This window comes from Melopsittacus undulatus, chromosome 4 (assembly GCF_012275295.1).
Source record: "Melopsittacus undulatus isolate bMelUnd1 chromosome 4, bMelUnd1.mat.Z, whole genome shotgun sequence".
Taxonomy (NCBI): Eukaryota; Metazoa; Chordata; class Aves; order Psittaciformes; family Psittaculidae; genus Melopsittacus; species Melopsittacus undulatus.
The window spans coordinates 47,467,922-47,489,662 of NC_047530.1; the positions used below are offsets into that span (position 1 = coordinate 47,467,922).

At 45.9% G+C, this 21,741-nt stretch overlaps 1 protein-coding gene across 6 annotated transcripts in view; it reads left to right on the forward strand.

The window, feature by feature from the left end:
• Positions 1–21,741, forward strand: part of RAD51B (RAD51 paralog B) — a 466,503-nt gene that overhangs the window by 422,787 nt on the left and 21,975 nt on the right. For 3 of the 6 annotated variants that reach the window (XR_004080584.2, XR_004080583.2, XR_004080585.2), the window contains one exon: positions 703–1,817. Coding sequence is in view for 1 of the 6 variants with exons in the window: in XM_031049033.2 (XP_030904893.1) it covers positions 703–854 (152 nt within the window). In the remaining 5 variants the exon portion in view is untranslated. Of the gene's footprint in view, positions 1–702; positions 1,957–21,741 lie in introns of those variants that run through there. The other 3 variants (XR_004080586.2, XR_004080587.2, XM_031049033.2) reach the window with 2 other exon arrangements.

Consider the following 21,741-nt stretch of genomic DNA (forward strand, 5'->3'; position numbering starts at 1 on the left):
TCCTCTATTTACATAGAAAACGTTATTCCAAAGCACTTTACACACCTGGCACTGATGGGACTAACATTAGAAGAGGAGCAGCTCATACTGGTTAGGAAGCAGGCTCTGCTCTCAGCCTAGGTATTAGTAAAGCATATAGGGTAGAACCACAGTCTTTTCTACGAATACAAATTATTTGGTAATAGTTGGAAAATATACAGGTATAAGATGTCCCTGCTTAACTCTAGGAAATGTATTTGAACTGTAGAAAATAAGCTAATAAGAGACTATCAGTCCTCTTGCACATCCCATTCTCTGTTAGTAGGCACCGACTAGAAAAAAAAGTTTTACTGGAAAATTAGGGTGATACAAAGGTCTCAGCAATTATATCATGGCCTTTGGAAAGTTCTGCCATAGAATGGTAGAGAGACCTGGACTGGTCTAAGGTTTGGCTCCAGAGCACGAGAGTGGCATCAGATACTTTGCCAGCCAGAATGGGGAGAGTCTGGACATTGGTAACTAGAAGGATATCCAGAAAGAGGATCATTGCATGTAAGTCAATCCATTTTCAGCTAGTCTGTGGAATTAGTTCATACTGAAGTAATTACCTTGATTTGTTTTGTGGATTAAAAGGATTTCCAAGTGGTGGTTCACTGGAGGAAACGGTAACTTTGTAATATCATTCTGACACATCGGCATTGAGGTTTCTGTATTGTGTTTCAGATGGAAAGGATCAAACAAATCTAACCTGGGAAGGAACCAATCCTGCCCTGCAGACCATACGAGTGAGGAACACCACCTTGAAAGATACTTTTCTTGATGCTGCTTTACCCAGCACTACTGGTGAGACTCCAAGCAATACATCCTGTCTATAGAAAGGACAACTTCATTAAGAAATGAATGAGTGACAACATTGGTTTTCAAAAATACAGTGAAGCATATAGTAAACATTCTTCTTTTGTCTCTTTAAAGACTTAGTTAAAAGCACGTGCTGTTCTTTGTATGTGTGGGGCCATGCTTAACTCTGAACTTAGGAAAATCCTGTATTTTGTTCAAGTTTATTTAAGTGACATGGTAATAAAAGCCTCTGAACAACACACATGCTACTGAAGAAGCATAGGCCACACGAGCCTTCCTAATTTACCCCATTACCTCACCGATTTGGAGGAACCAACAGTCAAACATAAGAGTGCTTGGTGTCCACAGCCCATAACATAGTGAAATATTTGCTTCTGCTTTTCAAGAGAAATTATAAACCCACTCACTGGCTTGACTGACAAGCAGTAGTTCAGTGAGGTCTTATTCCTGTAACTCACTTGAAAATCATCAGAGATGATGTAACAGACCTGCTAATAGCTAGGCTCTAACAGTTTAGAATGGAAGGAGAACAGGTAGCAATCCAAATGGTAGGAAGATTGGTGTGTAGTGCAGCTGCTCAGCTTCCTCTGTCTTCAAAGTGCTTTTAATGTATTCACAACATGACAGCAAACCACAGAACTATTTACTCATCTTACAGACTTAGAGAATATGACTCTCTCGAGGCTGCTGAAGGCATCACTGGCTGTGCTGTGATCAGGTTCAGGTTGTTCCAGGCTCTCAAGCCTCACACACCTAAGGGAAAGCCATGGGTTCAGTTAGTGCTGACTGCCAGTGTACAGTTGACATTGGTCTGAGAGGTTTGTTCTGTCCTCTGCAATCACAGGGAAAGCCTCCCAGAGCAAACTCTTGAAAAGCAGAGTAACCTGTACAGAAATATGGGAGGTCTGGAGAACTGCTGAAGTGGATGGAGGTAATCCAGCAAGAAAATCAGTTGCAGTGGGTCCACCTGTAGCAGTGAGGTGAGCAGGTTGCAATCTGCTGTTCTGTAGGCAGCCTTTGAGTGATGAGAGAGTTCCTGGGGAGCACGTGGCCCCTATTGAAAAGTACTGCATACTATTACTGTGGCAGTGCAAGAGGCTGAGAAGCTGATGGGATATAGCAGCTGATGTCATGTCACTCCTAGCCACCAAACAGGATGGCATGGAGCAGGCTGCTCTGCAGTTACCTACTTACATGGCTGCTCATGCAGCTTCAGGCTCTCCTGTAACAAGAAAGTTTCCATCACAACAAGGAAGCTACTCCATTTCAATAAGCTACTTTTAGAAGGTAATACATTTCACCTTTGGGGAAGAGCAGTTCTCCAGCTTCAGTGTTACCAGTTCTGTGCTTTGAAGAGACCTTTGTAAAAAAATAATTTTAATTTTGTTTTAACTAAAGTTTAGATTTTATTCTTGGCAGTGCTGCCCTACTGGCCATTCAGTCAAACCCTGCTGAACTTGCTTGTAGCTATTTTATGTGGATATCTTGTAAATATTTGGTAGAGCACTCAGACACAGAAGTGTTTCTTGCTCTTAGAGTCACATGCCTGGTTCCAGGAACTTTAAGAAGCACAAAAGGCTAAAGGCAGGGAAAATTCCACGGAGATGCATTTGAGTCTCCAGGGAGCAACTGCACGCTGTTTAGACTAAAATTTCTCATTGCTGCCTCTCCCTTTTTTAAAAAACATGCAAGGATAGAGAGGAGAAGCTGGAGGGTAGGGGTTTTTTTAATATCATAAATACCAAAATGCAAGCACTGTTTTCACTCATTTCTCTCACATTGGAGGACCATTTGCAGATGGAGAGGGAGATAAGCTTTTTAATGCTCTCTGCATACCTGGGAAATTTCCATCCAAGTTTTAAAATGTTTTATAAACATTAATGAATTAAAGCTTAATCCCCTTCTTCTCAACCCTGTGAAGCAAGTACTAATTACAGTTTAAAGACAGGGCTAATAAACTAGGAAGGTTGTGCCTTGCCTGAAGTCACACAGAAAGTGTGGCAAAAGGGCCCGGGTCTTTGCGTCCAAGCTTTCGACCTTACACCACAAACACACATTCTGTCCCTCTTCAGGGCTTGCTGTACTTCCCCTTCTGGGATATAGTGAAAACATGCTGGCATCACACCTTGAGATAACCTTGTTTTTTCCCCTAGGAACAGAGAGACTACTCACAGCTGCTGTCCCGTGGGATTAAGATGTTGAAAAGATCAGAGAGGGATGTGAGGGGAATGGGGAAGAAGCAAGTCACAGCTCTGTCTGCCTTTGGGCATGTTCTACCTCCACTGCTGCCAGTGAAGTTAGTGTACTATCAGGAGCAACCTCAAACATTTTTGTACGTGCTTCCATATAATATTCAAGCAGAATATGCTTCCGTATAACATTCAGGCAGAATGTGCTTCCATATAATATTCAGGCAGGACTGTGGTAAAAATGCCATAATCAAAGAGAGAGCTTGGCCAACAAGAAATTGGACAGGTGAGCCAGTAAGTCACTCCTGTAGTGAATATATGTGATTTCATTATCCTTTTGTACGTAACCTGCATTTCTTACTGCTGCTTTTTATCAGAGTCCTATAACTACTGCTGCAGCCATCTCTTTCACCTCTTCAGAAGGGAGGGATAATCCATCAGCCAGTTTCTCTCCAGTGGTATGAGTCAGTTTTTTTCTAGGGGGATTAATGGTCAGTTGAAAAGAGTTGTTCCCAACAGGGCTGTGCAAAAACCAGTGTGCACATGAGTCATGAAGTGGAAGAGAAGGAAACTGATCTATAGATTTAAAGGTTTTGAATTATTTCTTTTCCCTTAGCTTACCTTGTCCACAGCAATTGAGAACGAGATGTGCAAAAGCTGGAAATGTATTGGCAGTGGCTGGCGTAAGCGGGACTGAGAGCTTCTCCCACTGTGCAAACAGACCTGAGGTCAGTCAGCCAAAACCAGATCAGTGTATACCAGCAATTCCAGCCCTTGTAGGGGAGAGATGCTGAGAGAAAAATCAGATCATAGTGCAGCAGCCCTGTCTTGTCTCTCCTATGCCCCTGTGGTGTATCCCAACATTGGTGCCTTTGGCCTCTTTGTGCCATTACCTTCTATGACAAGACCCCAGCTCTGGTCCTTGTGTGTTCTTCTTCTATAGCACCCTTCCCTGCAGAGGATCCAGACTCACTTCAAATGCTGTGCACAGTGCTCATTTCATTCCCTGCTGAAAGGCAGCCAGGCCTGAGGTGGAACATGGCAAGCGCTTCGCCGCACCTGGCAACTCCATGCAGCTGCTGAGAACAAGCAGGGAAGAAAGTGGTGTACAAACGCAGGGGAATTTTCACATAGGCAGGATGTAATTAGCAGAGCTGGAAATTGGCCAGAATGTTGGTGTTAAAACACTGACTTGCAGGTAACACACTGGGATCTTTCAGCATTCAAACGCTCAGGATCTCCCATTTCCATCTTACCTGGAAGATGTCAGAAAACTGTTCCCTATTTAACGTTCCTGGGCAGCTCTCGAACTTCTGACACAAAGGAAAAAGTGTCTAATGGTGCTGCACCTGCAGTGCTTCTCCACCAGCAAATGCCCACCACGAACAGCATCTGAAAGGATCACATCCTGACAGGACTACGGATGCATCACAGTAAAACATGCCACAGCTGCTTTCATGCCTTGAGATTCACTTCACCCTTAACTCTCATTACTCAGTTTTGAGGCCCCAAATCCCCACCTAACAGAAAGAAAAGATGGTATAATTAGGGCAGCCCATCACAGATAAAACACAAGAGAGAGAATATTACCATTAGGTGCTGCTTTAACCTCATTCTTTGCCACTTAAAATAGTACCAATTTGGTATTGGACAACAGAGAATTAGATGAAGCACTTCTCTCCCCAGTGCAGATGACTGAGCTTTTCCAACTGGCTTTGCCAGTAAAATACACAGAGCATTAAGAGTTTGTGCCTGCTCCCTCCTTCCAGCAAAGAAATCATGTTCAAAGCAGCAAAACATTTTTTCACCTTCATGATCTCACTTTCCATGTAAGCAATCTTTGTGTTTACTACGAGGATGCTGAACGTCCACAAAAGGTTAGGGAAGTCATTCATGAACTTCATGTGTGGAAAGTCCGCACGATGTTTCTACCACGGTGTGGCCCACAGTCTGAAATATAAATAATTGCAAACCTTTAAGCCCCTGTCTGTCAGACCTGCAGATCATGTGCAGTTCGAAGAGCTGACTTCCTCTTGTGATGCAGTGCTTGCAAACAAAACCAGAGGTGTTCCTGCCATACAAACAAGCATAATCTCTTCATCAGTAAGTCATAAAAAAAGGACCCCTCCTATGCCTGTGAACGCTGCCCATATCAGCTTTTGGTTTGTTTAGGGTTTTTGTATGCCTAGGCTGCCGTGCAAGTTCCCCTCTCTGTCAAGTGTTAATAGAACCACCAACCAAACTTGCTGAGAGCGCCTCGAGTCACTGGAGTAACAAACCTACGGGCTGACTCCAATGGCAAAGTGAGCTGGTAAAGTACAGGCAGCTGCAGGCAACAGGAAATCCAGCACTAATAAATAAAACGCCTTACAGCCAGAAAGAGGAAATAAACAGCAGCAGCACAAACTGAGAGGACAGAAGAGAGGAACACAGCATAACTGTGGTGCGGGAATCACTGCATTACAGTGAGCTTATTTCTACAGAAAGCTGTCCTGGTTTGTTATGTGTTCAGACTGCAAAAAAAAGTGGGGGAGTGAGAAGGCTGCTCAAAGAGAGGGTCTCTATCAGAAGAAGTTGTCAACAACCACTGTAATTAAGGAAGCAGCCAGAGCACACACAACCTGAGCTGCCGCCAAAGTGAAATGAAAGCATTTTTTGTTTGCAGCCATAGCCCCGAAGGATAATAAAAGATGGTTCTACCGTGCCAAGTGAGGAGCTGCAGGGACACCATTTCTAGCTGGTGAATGCTCCCGTCTTTCCAAAATTACTTGCCGTGGGCAGCCAGCAAGTTTCTCTCCTGCATGTGCTTTTGAAGCACGTGCCCACGCACCCCCCTCTGATGGCAGCAGGCACCTTAGAGGGCAGCCACCAGGCAAGTGAGCCCCCCCACCACTGTGACAGCAATTGAGGTGGTCTGTTCTGGCACTGCTTAGTCCAGATTGCCAAATCAGCCATCCCTTAATTTTCCCCCCTTGCATTCAGCCATGGGTGCGTATGGCCCCACGGCATTGCCACCACCAGTGAGAGCTGCCGCATTCAGAAGAGCTACACCTCAGTCTCCTCCCAGGGGTAGCTGCAGTTAGGAGGCTCACTGGTGCCTTGGCAAGGAGCTGCGTGCACAGCATGCCAGAACAGTGCTCCTCTTTGCTGCTGGTAGCATCTTTCACCTGGAACACCGTGGGGCCTGTGCCGTGCGGCGGTGGGAGCTGGGGTGGGCTGGCAGAGCCAAGGAATCGGCACCGACCTTTGGGACTCTATCACAAGGCTTTCACTGGTGACTGCAGGAACTCTTGAGAAGGTTCAGCAAAGGGAGTCATTCACAAATTGCATGAGTATTTCTGAATTCATTCATTGAGTGGCATTTGCCTTTCATCCTCCCCCCAAACCCTGTATGCATTGCTGGCATTCTCTCCCAATCCCATATAATAATTCCCAGGTCTCCACAAGCCACTGCCTGCCAATGGAACCCGTGGTCCCTGGACCCCCAGCTTGGTCACATGAAAAGTTACATACAAAGGTTTAATGCTTTCTCTTGACCCCAGCCCCTCTTCCCGTGAATCCCCTGCAGTGTTTTCCTAATCAGGTGTCAGGAAAGCTTTGCACTGGGCAGGGTGCTAAAAAGGTGGCTATTTAGCTGCAGCATTTCCAGAGTATTTGAGCTTTCTCCTAAGCTGTAAATACAAGCAGTGGAGCCAGGTGAAGGTCTGACAAAGCTGCCATTTAGACCTGAAGAAAAAAAAAGAACTGCTGCTTTCCAACCAAATGCGTGTTGCTATTGCCCCAGTTTCTCTGGCCCAGCAACCGTACTAAAGGTTACTTGCTTCAGCAGGGTATGGAATTCACCTCTTAAAGCCTATATTCAGGGCACACAGCTATAATCCATTATAATTTTAACCTTCACTGGACATTGCCAATATGTTTGTTACTAGGGAATCAGAAAGAAAACAGGTATTTTCCCTAGAGCCTTCTATCACCAGACTCTAAATGACAGTGCAGATATTTAATACGTCACACAAATAATGAAAGTGACAAGATATTATCCTTCCTACCTGTGAGACATCAGGGAAAACACATGCTTTTGGAGAATCTCAAATGAAAGTGATTTTTTATTAAATACAGATGAAAAGCAGAAATGTTCAAAAGCTGTTTCTAATAGCCAGTGACAGTCGTTTCCTTGCCTATCACTGCAACATGAGGGAGTGTAGGTATCTCCTGCAGAAAGTTCTTGTTCTTGACCTGATGACACCACACAGGATTTCATGTGTGTGACAGTGTGTGAGTCATGAATTGCAGCTTTGGAGAGCCTGGGAGTTGTGTCTGCTGTCAGGGCCCAGTGCTCATCTGGGTTTCACATGGCCCACAGAAAGATGTGCCAATTGCACCTTTGAGCCAAACAGTTGGATAATCAAACTGAGCATTTGGTTTCAGTTTTGGTTCTTTTTTTTTTTGGAGGGGAGGGGGCAGGCCAGTTATGAACTCCAACTTATACAGGCATCTTTGTGGGTTTAAGTGAAAGTTCATTTATACCGTGCTGGTTTCAGTGCCATCATTACCAACATAACTTTGAAAATTAAATAAAATTGGCAGTCTTTTTCAAATTCTCTCTTCTCAAGCATTCAGAAGTGTAAGCCTGTTCTGCCTGACTGGCTGCCTAATTGTTGCTTTGTATTTTATTGCATCGTTTAATTCTTACTTGTAAGCCTCCAAAATCTTAAAATCTGAGTTCTAGTGTCAGTCTCTACACTCAACTGTAACTACTGAAAAGTGGCATTTCTAATTCTTAAGTATATATGGCATTTAATGTACTTTGCTTAAATAGGGTATTTCCAGCTCATTCCAAACAGGAGACTTGAGAAATCCTGCTTCTCCCAGACGAGAGCATACCTGAATAATACAGCAATGACTTTTCTCACTGAAAAGCATTAACAAAACACATGTGTAAATACTGGGGTTTAATCAGCCAGTACTGCCTGTTTACTTAAAGGAAAATCTGATTTAACCCTTCAGGAGGGATTCAGACTACCTATGAGAATGGAGGTGGGTCTAAGTACACAAACTGTAACATGCTTGTAGAAGGAAGTACAAGTTAGTGATGTCTGTGCCTGTGATCAGCTGGCATTGCCCACCCTGCCACATGACAGCCAGGAGACATGCAAGAAGGATTTTCCATTTCTGAAGCGCAGTGAAATGGGGGAGACCGATGATCACAGAATTGGCTTTCCTTCTATGAAGTACTGTCTTCAGGATTCTGCTTGACATTCACTCAAATATTTTGACCATTTGAACAAACAAGCAGAAAATGGTTTTGATTTTTGACCCTGGTCAGCCATCTGTGAAGAAGAGTAAGTAGTGCAGCATGTGCCATGTATCTGAAATACCCTTCCTTGCCAGAAACATATGTGGCATGTTTCTCAAGCTCTGGAAAGGGTTATCATTTCCAGTCCACTAAGTCATCCTTCTCTCTCTGCACACACACCTCACCATCCCCAGCCCTGCATCTAGCTGGGGTGAAAGGAAATAACATTCTGAATTGCTCTGCTGTTACCTGTCAGAGGGGAGAGGATGCATGTGCACCTAACACATTATGTTGTGCATGTTTCTGAGAAGTATTGTATTTGCAGTCATGTCACAGTGGCACAAAAGAGAAGCAGCAAGTCAAGGCAGTGCTATGCAGGCACGTAAGAGCCAAACCCACGCTCCTCTCTGCCCTGCTCTGCAGAGCCATGCCCAGCTGTGCTAGCGTGCTGCCGACAAGTACCTTCGGAGGAGCCCTGGGCCAGGGCGCCACACGGCTTGAGGAGATGCCAGAGGAGCTTTTGTCTGTGCTCTCCTGGTGGGTTTAAGAAGGGCGATTAGCATTTGGGTCAGAGCACATGGAGCAGCCCCGGCTGGGGTGGGAGAAGTCACACTGCGAGGCCACACTTGAATATGGCCACTTCACTGCACTGCCCCGCGCACAAAGCCTACTTGTGTGGGGCGCGTCCCGTCGTGCGTCACGCTTCGGTTGTCAGTGGCAGTCATGGGTTCCTGGGGGTGACACAATAACCCCTTTATGTGTAGCAGAATAGCGGGGGAATTGCGGGAGGCCACTGGAAACGTAGCAGCGAAGAAGTGGTTGGGCTTTTGTATGTCCCTCAAGGTAAGGTGCCGTGGCAGCGAAGGTGAATGTGGGAGTTTGGGTATCTGGATGGGAGAAGAATTAGGGAAAACACCCAAGGAAGACCCCATGCTGCCTCTGTGCTAGCAACATCATAAAAGTGCATATTAAGGTGCTGAGTTTTACAGCAGGTCACTCTGAAGTTGGCTGCCACAGTCTTGTCACCCCACTGCCTTCAACACCAGTGCAGCCACTGAAGAAATCAGCTCAAAGAGCTGATCTCACTGGAAATTAAACTGGGTTTTTTACAAAAAAAGAGCAGGTTTGCTTTACTAGAATGTCTCAAAGCTGCATTCAGAGAGAACTGGACAAATGCAGATATGAGGAACTGACCAGGGCCAAAACAGATAAACAGATGGTTTTAGAGTAAAAGCTAGTTAGATCTTTCTTACTGTATCCATCACTGTCTTCTTTGCCAGCCCCTCAGCCGTCCACTCCACAAAGCAATAAGCCTAAACAATTCAGATATGCTAAGCAAAGCTATTCTGAATATGGCTTCTAGCCTAATAAGTCAGAGCCTTATCCAGTTCCCATGAAAAGCATCAGGAACGTTTCCTCCAACACTAACAGACATAAGATTGGATTGCAGAACAATCACGTAACTTTTGACCAAAAAGTGAAGTTTTTCTAAAGCACTGATAAAAGTTTCATGCAGGAGAGCATGCAAACTCTGACTGGAGCAGTTGCATTGCTAAGTATGTTTCAAGCAAGCATAATCATTTTTGTAGCTACACTTGTTCTCACTAGTGATATGTGCTCTAAGGGGAAAATACAGACCAAACACCTTTTTACAGGAAAAAGGCATTTATAATTTCTTTATTATGGATGTGCAAAAGGACTCCCCCTCTGCTTCTGGGAAAATCAGCTCCTGCTCCATAAGCATTAAAGCACATCCTAATTTTTAGAAAGCATTTGTTAGGCAAAACAGGGAGTTTTTTGTGATGCTTTCCTTTTTTCCTTCCTCAATTGGAGCCTTTCTGTTGATGCCAGCTGCTTAGGTATCCTGTGGGAGGTGGTGTCTGTCAGTAAGCCCCACGTGGGTGCCCCCTTGGCTATCTCTCATAGCCACCCTTCTATAAATCACAGCATATTAAAAAAAAAGGGGGGGGATAACACTGACATGTGAACTAATCCCCACATCAAAGAGAGCAACTCTCCCTCCTCTAAACACCCGCCCCCCTCCTTTGCTGGGAAAAGTCTAATGCCTAGAAGGTGATTTACACAAAACTCCATCCCAGTTGTTAGGAAACTTGCAGCACCACTTACGCGCCAACTGGAGAAGAAACCTGGGAATCAGGGTAACCACAATAGCTAGCCTGCGGCTTCCAGCATTTGGCAATTCAGGAGAGGAAAAAAAAACACAATTGGCTTGTTGCAGCAAACTTGTGTGTATGTTGATTGCATGGCAGGATAGGCATGTATATAGATAGATGTAAACGTGACTAGCAACGTGGGTCTGTATGGGCACATATACATCTGCATGTGTCTACAAGTACTTGTATAGGCACAGGAGTACCTGTCCTGACACATACATGAACACACACAGATGCACACATAAATACCTCCCTCTTTAGCTCCTAGGAGCAAAGAGGGCCAAGAGAAGATATATATGAAAAACATAAGCCCATATGGGTGTTCACCTGTGCATCAGCTGTCCTCACCTTGGAGAGGGATACCTGTCTGTAGCGTATGCCCTCTTAAAGTATTCATTCCTGCCACAGGTTTGGTTTTGACCTAATGGTTCAAATGCTAGGAGTATGTAGATAAGTGGAATATTTATATATAAGACAGGATTAAAACATAAACTCTTTCCTGCCCTTGCTTTTGCAAATGCTCCATGAGCACTAAGCACACAAGATACTTCCAAATAATCAACTGTCTCTGGAATGCAACTGAAGTGAGGAAAAGCTATGTCTGTCTGGCTAGATAACTCTTCTTTTCCAAATCAGCGCCAAGTCTGTGCCTGTGCTGAGCACACTCCTTGAGACACACCCCAAAGCATATGTAGCATAGACAAACATTTTACTGGTAGGTCTGTATTTGCAACCAATAAGCAAAAGTACACACTTTTTTTAATATATTCATTTCTGTGAGTATATAAATGCATGTAAACTAGATACCTCCACCAGCATCAGTGTTCCTGATTGATTAATTCAGCTGTGCTTGCTGCTCTCCCCTCCTGGCCCCCACACAGAGAGGCAGGGATGTCCTAGGGTCACGCCGTAGGCCCTCTCCCTGCCTCCAGGCCATCCCTTGCCCCAGGCCTGAGGGCCATGAACACTTTGTCCGAGTAAGCCGGCATCTCTGCCAAAAGAAGCACATGAGGATCACTCCCAGTGCAAGAGAGTGAACTGGAGCAGGGAACAGAGCTGGGCTTAAAAAGAAGCTTCCTTTTTTGTAATCGTCGGTTGGTTGCAGTCCAGCTGCCTTCAGCAATGCACTCCGGTGTGATTGCACAAGAGCTGAGGGGTAGAAGCAAGTACCCAGGCAATGAGACAACACAGCAGCTCCCTGTGGTGGCAAGTGCTGGCTTAAAGCATTCCTGAAAGCACAGCGTGAGGGGGAGCACCAGGCGTGCCAGGGGTCCTGTGTCTCCCACTGCAGTGACAGGGGGGCACGGTGCCGGTGGGGAACAGGCAGAGACCGAAGCTTTTGTTGTCCAGTTACAGGCTCCCTCCACGGAGATGTGCAGCTCTGTGTGTGTCTGTGCCTGTCCCCTGCCCCGTGTCAAGTGGAGAGGATGTGAAAGAAACCCCAGTGTGATTGCACCTTCACCTCCCGTGCATGGAAAAACAAACACAGCCATTCTCTTGTTTGTTGATTTAGTGCAGGGTGCTCCTTCCATTACAAAACCATTTCCCTGCAGGCAACAGACTAAAACCTATTCACTTATTATTCTGCAAAAGAAAATGATGGGTGCAATCTTCAAGCATCTCTTCTGCTGACAGACAGAGATTGAAAGCAGAGAGTTTTCCCAGCTATCCTCTCAGTAAATGTGCCATACTTCCTCACTGTTCCTAACTTTTCATGTTTTCTACCTCAGAAACACATGCCATATGTATCTCCCCTTCACTACTTCTTGAAATGCAGATCTTGGTACAGGAGAGCTTTGTGCTTAGAAAGTCGAGCATGTGTTTCATCATAGGTATTTACATAGCGATGGCTCTGACCACTGAAAGCTGCATCCAGAGCTGCAATTCACACACGCACAAGCACACACCCCCCATCTGTAGTTTTCAGAGCCCAAACCCCAGACATGAACACTTGTGAACAAGGGAGAGGCTTCCAACTGCTGCCCCAGCTCTCCTTTAAGACAGTGTAAACCCCAAGCCAAGTTTTGGAACTGGCACAGCAAAGCTGGACTCGGGGTGTGAGATACGTCCTTCTTAGAAGCAAACACATCACAAGTCTCTCCGGGAGTGTTTTTACTTCTGAGGTGCGCCCGGCGGCAGTTCCTGGTGCTGACTGGGACAAGTCTGGATGAAATCTGCAAGAAGAGCAGCAAAGTTTATCTGGAGCTGGCAACAGTTTTGGTACTCGGCCAAATTAGCTGTTTCTGCTGCTTCCAGAGCTCTTGGTTTGTGCCAACACTAACACCATCCCCAAATAATCAAACTATTCTCAACACCTCCTTTTGTCAGTTAAAATCACCCCTCCACCGGCTGGTCTTTTAGATGGCAACTCTTCAGGATGGCCTTTTAGGTGGCTGGCACTTTACCCTCCTCTCAAATCCAAACCAACTGCATTAAAAAGGAGTGAATTTACATTGAAGGGGGGAGGGCACCCCAGACAACGTCAAAGGAAAAGCAGATCAAAAAGAGCTGCTAGTATTGGATGCGTGGGCTGCCCTTTCAGCTGCTTTGGGCAATGTCCTTTCAGCACAAGAAAAGCTCTAAAGAATTTGGTTAATCTGTTGTTAAACAGAGTCTGTGGTGGGAGACAGGTCTGTCATCGTCAGGGCAGGGAGCTGAGCCTGTCTGTAATGGCTGGGAGCTCCTTTGCCCTTTCCCAGCACTTCATATCCCTGGCAGCAGTGAGCTCACACAACTTGCTGGCCCAGCACTGGCCATCTCTCAGCCAAAGGCTGCCATGGACAGAATCTCTCTCCATAACTTTCCTGTGCCAGGTGCTTCAGACCAGCATGGAGGTGCCTCGCAGGGCACTGGCAGTGGGCAACCTGCTGCTGGTAGTGATTTCAAAGAATTAGGAGCTCAGCTTCAGTTCTGAAGCAAGAGCTTCAGCAAGACTTCCACTTACAAGTCTGAGTATATACACCTCAGAGCAGCCTGCCCCATACTAAGGTGTGGGGCCCCCATGACTGCCCGCAGATATGCTTTCCACAGCCTCACTGCTCAGCATGACAGTGCAGCTCTGCATATCAGCTAGAAACAGTGAGTAGCCCATAGTCCTGCTAGCTGAGAGAACACAACATCCTGAAACAGCTGCGGCAGGCTGGGAGGTCAGCAGTAAAAATAGGTCTATAGGCTGTAGGAAACGAGAAGTGCTCTATTTAGCAAAATGTGGTTACACAAGTTTGAACAAAGCAAAAGGTAGGGAATTAGTGCTCTGTGTGGGCAGCCCAGAAGGTTGTGTATGGTGAAGACCTTGGATGGACGCAGCAGGACAGCTCTCATCAAGAGCCATTCCTCCCTTCTCTGAATCAGATGTAGACACCAGTACTAGCAGGGAGGGATTACAGGCACTGGAGCACCATGGTGTGCTCAGGGCGTCGGGGTTTTCTGAAGTCTCCTACCTAATCTCTTTTCCTACATTATGTTCCTCTGTGAACAGAACGTCCCGTTTAGGACTGTGTGACACATGCTTTGATTGCAACAGCTTACTGTTTCTTCCTCTGCCCACAGAGGGTGTGCATGTACACATGTGTGTATACGTTTGTATGCGTATATGCAGGTGTATGTTTCTATTTTTAAACAGAGACATCTTTCCCCAGTGAAAATTTCCAATTTGGTGGATTTTTACTTCATTGCCTGCCTTTTCTGCTGCGTTTGCCTGCGCCCTGGCAGCATGCTCCGAGTAACGGGTTAATTACCCTCCGCGTGAGTCATTTCTATGGTCTTCCAGGCAGGATTCACTATGATGGTGTCAGCGGCTGCTGCAAGAGCTGTTTAAATGTCTCCACACGTACCAGGGAGCAAAGCAGCGATTCCGGGCAGCGGCATTAAGAACATCAGGGCTTGTTTAACATTCACTGGGGATCTTCCTAAAAAGTCAGTTTGCCTCCCTACAGTTCTGTGGACTGGCTGAGCATCACTGCACAGTCAGTTCAGCTTTTATTTCAGTGCATGGGGAGCATTGTCCTGTGAAAGAGAACCTTCTGGTTTTGGCTTAATGGCAGATTGTGTCACTGTAATTTGATTTTAAATTGTCTACTGACGAGCCTTTCACAAGTGAATCCAACACACATGCATCTTCTCCATAACAAATTTGACTGTCTGGAGAAACAAAGGTTGATAATTAAGCTCACAGCAGTTTATCAGGACGGGGCCTAGGCATGGCCTAAAACCTCAACCAGTTAGTGCTTTCATTTCTGGATAGTTACCTTAAGCAAACCTTCTACTTGGTGCAGCTTGCCTGTTCTGGATAATCTGGCTCTTTGAGCCCTGGGGAAGTTGCTGGGCTCTGCTGCAGCACCTCAGTGCATGAGGGAGGAATGCCAAATGAGCAGACACCACTCCAGGGTAACCAGTCTTGCCAAGTCAAATCCATAATTCAGCAAAATAATGGTTAAATCTGGGAGATTCTATTTCTCTCCAGCAAGAGCATGAAATCCCAGCACCTTTTGTACTTTGAAATACCATTAATTAATATTTATCAGATATAAAATGCAACGCTATCTACTTTGCATAGCATGCCTTAAGTGTTGTGTCACTATTCCTTTTTAAGCACACACTACAGACAAGCAGACTGAGGCAGGTGATTCCAAGTGTCATCATCAGCAAACACCCTTCAGCTGGAGGCCAGCTTTTAAAACCCATCCAGGCTTTGAGCTGGCCTGGTCCTGGTGGAAGGTGAGGCCCGTTAGCAGGAGCTCAGCAGTGCCTGCCTTGCCCATAGCTGCTAACACAGACATGTGGCTTCAGAAACAGACATAACTGTGCAGTGGTTTTTTCTGATGCACGTTTGCTCCAGAATCACATGGGAGTTTGGAAAGTGCCTGTGCTCATCTCTCTCCACTAAGACCTGCTGTTGAGCTAGTGCTCAGCCACCCATGAGGAGGGTGCCAGGGCGCGTGAGCCACACTGTGCCTGGGAAGTGTGGGCACCCTTGCTCCTCACTGCTGGGGCACTGACCCCCAGCTGCACTTCCTCTGTCACTGAGAGGCAAACCAGTTTGAAGACCTACTGGAGCACAGTGGGAGGTAAGTCCAACGTGTTTGACAGCACTGTACCTTGAGACCACCATGGCTTCCCAGTGTTTTGTCTCCAAGGCTGCAGCCTCTGCATAACTTCCACCCCAAATGTATGTCACGTTTCCTTCCAGCAAAAGCAAAATATTTACACTAAGGCAGGGTCACCCGGCGGCCACTCCTCTATGGCAAGCTGAAAGCTGCCGTGATTCTGTAAACTGAGGGGTGTGAGGGCAGAGGGGATTAGTGCAGGGCTCCAAAATAAAGGATGTGGCTGCTGTTGGGAATGGTGGGCACCAGGGAGGTGGGTGCTGCATGTGTATTCTCATGGTGGGATGAGGATGGGAAAGCAGCGGGGCTGGTGGGTGCCCGGCCTGGCTGGGAGCTCAGGAGGAGTGGGCTGATGTGGTGATGGTGCAACAGAACCAGTACCAGGGCAAGGCAAGGCAGATTTGTAGAGCCCCAACAGACCTATCTGGTGTGCCCCCCCCAGCCACCCTTCCCACCAGTCCCCACACAGCCCCAGCATGGTCACATCAGCTTCACTTCTTTACCTGCCTTCAGGAAGCTGTTGGAAATACTCCTGTTCTGCAGGAGTGTTTTGAGCACTGGTAAACTACCCTGGAAGTTGCTGGACTACACTCACCCTATGAAAATGCACTGAATTCAGTTACTTAAACCTGTAAGCTTCAACCACAGGACTTGCAGCCCCTATATTCCCAGACACTCAAGAGAAAGGGTGGCAGGTTCCCACTGTAGTAACTTGCACACATAAGATCTTCCCGAGACAGCTCTTCCCACCTCCTCACAGCCTGAATTTCTCCCACATGCTGCTGAAATTTTCTTCTTTTTCCAGTATTGCACTGCTGATCAGCATCCAAAACTTCTGCTGCACACTGCAACACATGCTAGGAGCTGCCGGATAAACTGGCTGGCAACCCCTGGCCACCTGTCTATCAGATACCACCTCCTCCTCCTCAGCTCCTGCTGTCCCACTCCCATCCACCTGTTTGCAAAGTGGTGACCCATGGCTGGGTTTCACGTGTGACCATGGTGGGTGGACACTGGAAAGGCTCCATCAGGTGGTAAACAAAACTGTGCTTGCTTTGTATGCCTTGAACCCCTGCAGTGCATGAGGACAGTGAGCCTGCCAGTGCCTGGGCTGCTTCAGAAAGCCCTCACTCCCCTTCTAAGATAGATGTGAACATGAGGCATGAGCCACAGTAGAGATGAAGGTGATTCCCTCTCCAGCCCTTCTGATCAAACCAGCCTGTGAGAGCAGCAGGTGGGTTTAAATGTTCCCACAACCTCTTCTGCTTTTGCTCTGTCCCTGCCACCCTCACAGCAAGGTTCTTGTGAAAGCCTGTGGAGTAACCAAAATATTATCAGGATGTTCCAGTTATTCTTGGCTGTCTAAGGGGGAGGTAACTGCACTTTCTGTATCCAATAATTTTCCATTGGCACTTCTCATAATGATTATCCAGTGTCAGTATCTGAGATGTCAGTATAGGGCCAGAGCTGAAAAGGGTGGCATTTGGCCACTTTCTGCCACTTGGGACATACGGTTTTCCCCAGCTTTGCAGAGAAGTTGCTTTGTGCTGATTACTAAGCTATTAGGTATGCAAAGCATAACTATAGCAAAAGGGGATTTCTGTGTGGGAGGAACAGTATGATTCAGATTGTCTCATCAGCCTTGCGAAACAAAATGTCCAGTCAACAGAATGCACTTTTGCAATATAGCCACTCATTTCTCTGCTTTTATTTTGTACACTTAGCCGTAACCCCAGTGCACTGGGACCTGGGAATCAGCCTAGCAAGCTGCTGGAGGATTGGTCAAGGAAAGGGGAGGTTAAGGAAGCACCGAGATGGTCTGATACTCTAATAATGTTTTCCTCACTTGAAGAGACGTGCAGAGCGTCGTGAGGGGAAACAGGGAGCAAAAGCTCTCCTCAAGCACCTGATTGCCACCTCTTGTAACACCTCCTTGAGACAGCTGGCATGGGAAAGTGGTAACAGGAATGCTATACCAGCTTTGGAGACTTGCCTGCTTCACAATCAACCCAGTATCTGGAGCACAAACACATGGCTGAATATTGCTCACACAAGCACCTACTGCACTGCACTGGTGGTTTAGAGGTGTTCATTAATGCAGCTGAGATAAGCTGGCCACTGCTGGATGACTGTTTTATAGCAGCCATCAGGAATGTACCACCCTGAGCTTTTCTGGGGTTGCAAAGGAGGATGGTAAGGGTAGAGGAAAAGCACTGATGAAAAGATACTCTAAGTTGAGGATCTACCCAAGAGTGCCAACTGCTGTCTTACAGGTAAAAATATTTCTGGGAACACTGTACTTATGCATTAAAAATAAAATCCGATATATCAGGATCATTTTCCTCCCCAGAAAACTCAAATTTAAGGTAAACCAAAAGAATTCCTGATGTTTTAAGGTATGGAAGTTTACAGTGTAGATACCAGCCTGCCCTTTCCAGTGATGCCCTGAGAAAAATCCCAACCATCCATAACAGACAGTTCCACCTTATCAGGGACCACAAAAAGCAGAATGCCTTAATCTTGCTCACATGGGGACTGGGCCAACTCCAGCCCTCAGTATGAGTATACGAGTGAATTGTTTTAGCACATTCCTGACAAGACAAATGGCACACAGAAGGCAAATGCTCTTCACTTTTCTTAAAGGCTGGCTTGGAAAGCCAGAAGTTGCACACCACTTGTGTGGTGTGCCAGCCTTGTATCCAAGTATCATTAAACGCAGAGCTACTATGAGTCTTTGCATACTTTCCTAGGCTTCACACATTCTTTCAAGTGTGTTACTAACGTAGGAATTGCACTACTGTAGATACATTTTTGTGAAGCCAGCTATAAGGCAGCGTGCATGTGTTGTGTTTTCAGTACTTTAGCCACCCTGAAGAAAGAAGGGAAGAGGGCAGGCTGCAGCTTGCTTTCTTAATAACATGCAGAACCTTTAAAGCTCAGGTTACGGTAAGTATTTTGGCTCTAAGCTCCAGCTATGAAGCAAATAGCCCAAAGACTCTCCCTAGAACTGTAATGACAAACTCAGATAACGTCAGAAGTGCAATGATGGGGGGCAGCTGTGCCAAAAGAATATGCTGACTACAAGATACTAAAAATTAAGCTTTTTAAGTAACAGATTTAAAGATCTCTTAGCTCAAAAGCAATGTCCCCAGCAGGCATCAGTTCACCTCCTTCTGGAAGCGCCTTGGTGCTGAGACTTACCCCATTCCCTCCGTTACAGCACACGGGTCCTACCTGATCATGGCTTTAGTGCTGATCTCTCACGTGCTGGCTTTGTGTGACAGACTGGCTCTAGTGTGACCATGACGAAACCCAAAACACAAGTCTGAAGGTGTCAAGGGTTTTCCTACCAAGTTTCATAAGGGAGTGCAATTAGGCCTTACATAGCTTGTCTTTTGCCATGCTGCAAGTGATTTAATGGGGCAGTATCCAGTAAACAGAGACATTGGATTATGCCAGGATGAGGAGGCCACCCTTTTCAGAGCCCCTAAACTGTTCTCCAACTGGCAGCACTTCCGTTTTCCAGATCTATATGCAACATGATGGTTCAGGGCCTTCCTAGAAATGAAAAGGCCTATTCTTCCTCACCTTCCTCTTTCAGTGAAAACATATATGATGAGAAACCACATGCACACACACGTGGGCTGGTGTGAGCCCCAGTGTGGGCACAGATGGTGTGTCTGAATAAATGGACACACAGAGGTCTCTGTGTAGGTAAGAATGTTTACCATGTGCGGTGCTGGGAAGCGCATGCATGATTCCAGCTAAAACCCACAAGACTGGCTCTAAGATGTCATAATGTAAAGATCCCTTCTCATGTGTCAGAGCCTTAAAGTTCTGTGCCGTTGGGATGGTGTCACCTGGAGTTCAAAGATGAGAGAGGCTGCAGGTAGGAAGCAATTTCTAAACCAATTTGGGCAGTGGATTTCTGTGAATACGATTCAGATGCAGCAGGCAAGGCCTTCAGATCGGAGTGAGTCCTTTTTTTCATCTGATTTTCTAATCAATGCCTATTTTACAGAGCGGTAAACAAACCAACACCTTGCCCTAGATGGGCATGAGCCCCATGTCCCTGTTTTGTCCAAGGCAAAAATGTCTTCACTGCAGTTTCAGGTAGGCAGATTCAACCCTGGAAGTATCTGGCGCTTTACATTGAACGACATACTGGCCACAGGGTCCAACATGTTATGATCAGCTTCAGCAGAGCTCTGCTGTCTCAGAGCTGTCTGTTGGGAGCATGCCTGCAGGAATTATACAGAGGATCATGTGGGTCAGTTCCCCCATGTTGATAAAGAAATGCAGGCCAGGCTAGGGAAGCTGTGTATGAAACAGAAACTGAGGGCATACTGGAAAAAAGCATAACAGATGCTTAATATAACTTCACCTTTAATATTCTGCAGTTGTTGAAGGAGACAGCATCAGGAGCTTTGCCATTGATATGAGTGAAACATTATTTTAAAATATTTGTATGAGGAAAAAATGTATTTTTGAAGACATTATCTGAAAAAATCGGTTCATTTAATTTCTGATTCAGCAGAATTCCATCATATTTCTCTTCAGGTGTCATCTTTTCTCTTTTTCTATTCCCACTCAAGGATGATACATTTTTTGATGGGCAAGTAGTGTACTTTTTTATTCTCCACTGGCCTCTCTAAGATCTCCCATTCTAGACTGACTATCATAGTGATTTCTAGCTCAAGCAAAATCAACAGCTTCCTCTCTTTTCTTTCCTTCTGGTCTTTAAGGCATTCTAGAAAGCCCAGGTGCTCTGGTGCCCAGCCCCTTGCTGGCTCCCAAAAGGCCTTGCCTCTTTTATTTGTTAGCTCTGTCCAAGGATTTTTGCCTGCACTCCGCTATGTGTAAGTCAGTAATTCTTGGTTCTTCCCAATCACTTTGTCCCCTCTGCTCCTGTGATGTACAGAAAGCTGGAAGGCTGCAGGTGGAGGCAAGATCCTCCCCAGCTTCTCCTTTGGCAGGTTTTGCTGCCTTTGAGGACATTGCTGGTCTTTGTGGGGGTGGGCGCCCAGAGAAGGGCTGAAACGGGTGTTCTACAACCTTGACCTGGATGGGAAATACGATTCTGTCAGAGAGGTTGTTTTTCACAGGGCTGTAGGACTAGTTTTTGCTCAGGTTTCTTGCAGCTGGATGGTTCATGCACACTTATAAATTGTTGGTTATATATAAACCCCTATGGTTTCTGAAGCTCAGGTGACATTTACGGTTTAACCCCCCTTCTGAACAACTTAGCAGGGGAAAAAAAGCCCAACAACCCACAGATCCATGCCACTTCGGGCACCTTTGCTCTTACGATTGACACCTTCCCTCTACTGCTGGTTTAAGACTGCTGCAAATGGGAATTCCTTCTCCTAAATTAATTAACTCTGTACTGTTATTGCCTTTGATGTACTGCCATAGGAACAGGAACAAGCACTGGAAAAACTCCATTTGTGTGCATTTCTTACGCAAACAACTCTGGACAGAATATTAAAGGGATCATTTAGAAGATGGTGGACAGAAACAGTCCTCTCCCAAAGCTAATGCTCACTATGGAAACTGCATGGAATGGTTACAGACCTCTAGTGGCTCGGTTTATATAGCTCTTCTGGCTCCCTAGCTGCTCACCAGCACAGGATTTTGATAAAGTGTATAGAGATTTCCCATGAGGATTACAACACGGTGTCATTTCATCTTGTCTGCATTTCCCATCCCGTTGTCTGTTTATTTTCCTCTGTCCCACATTGCTGAGAGATTTCACAATTGGAAGCCTGCTATAAATTGTGACACAGAGTTAAAGGCCTTCAGTGTTTGCTCTCTGCTATGGCTTTTTTTTCCAAGGGACATAGGGTTAGACACCTCTTTAAAATATCTTCTTTTTTTTCCTATTTATATACTGATGTGTAAAAGCTGCCTTTAGAAACTGAAAAAGCTAAGAGAAAAGAGTATTTCTGTCCTTCCTGCCTGTATGCTTTTCCACTTATCTTCCACTGAATTCCTAGAGAAACACACATTTTTGGAAGTGCTTGCAGCAAATGCTCTTTAGCAAGCTCTGTCCCTAATGGCCCATGGGGACTCCAGATAAAAAACAATTGCTCGCATTTCTGTTCCCCAGCGTGTGAGCGACTGTGGCAGCTTTAGGGCTG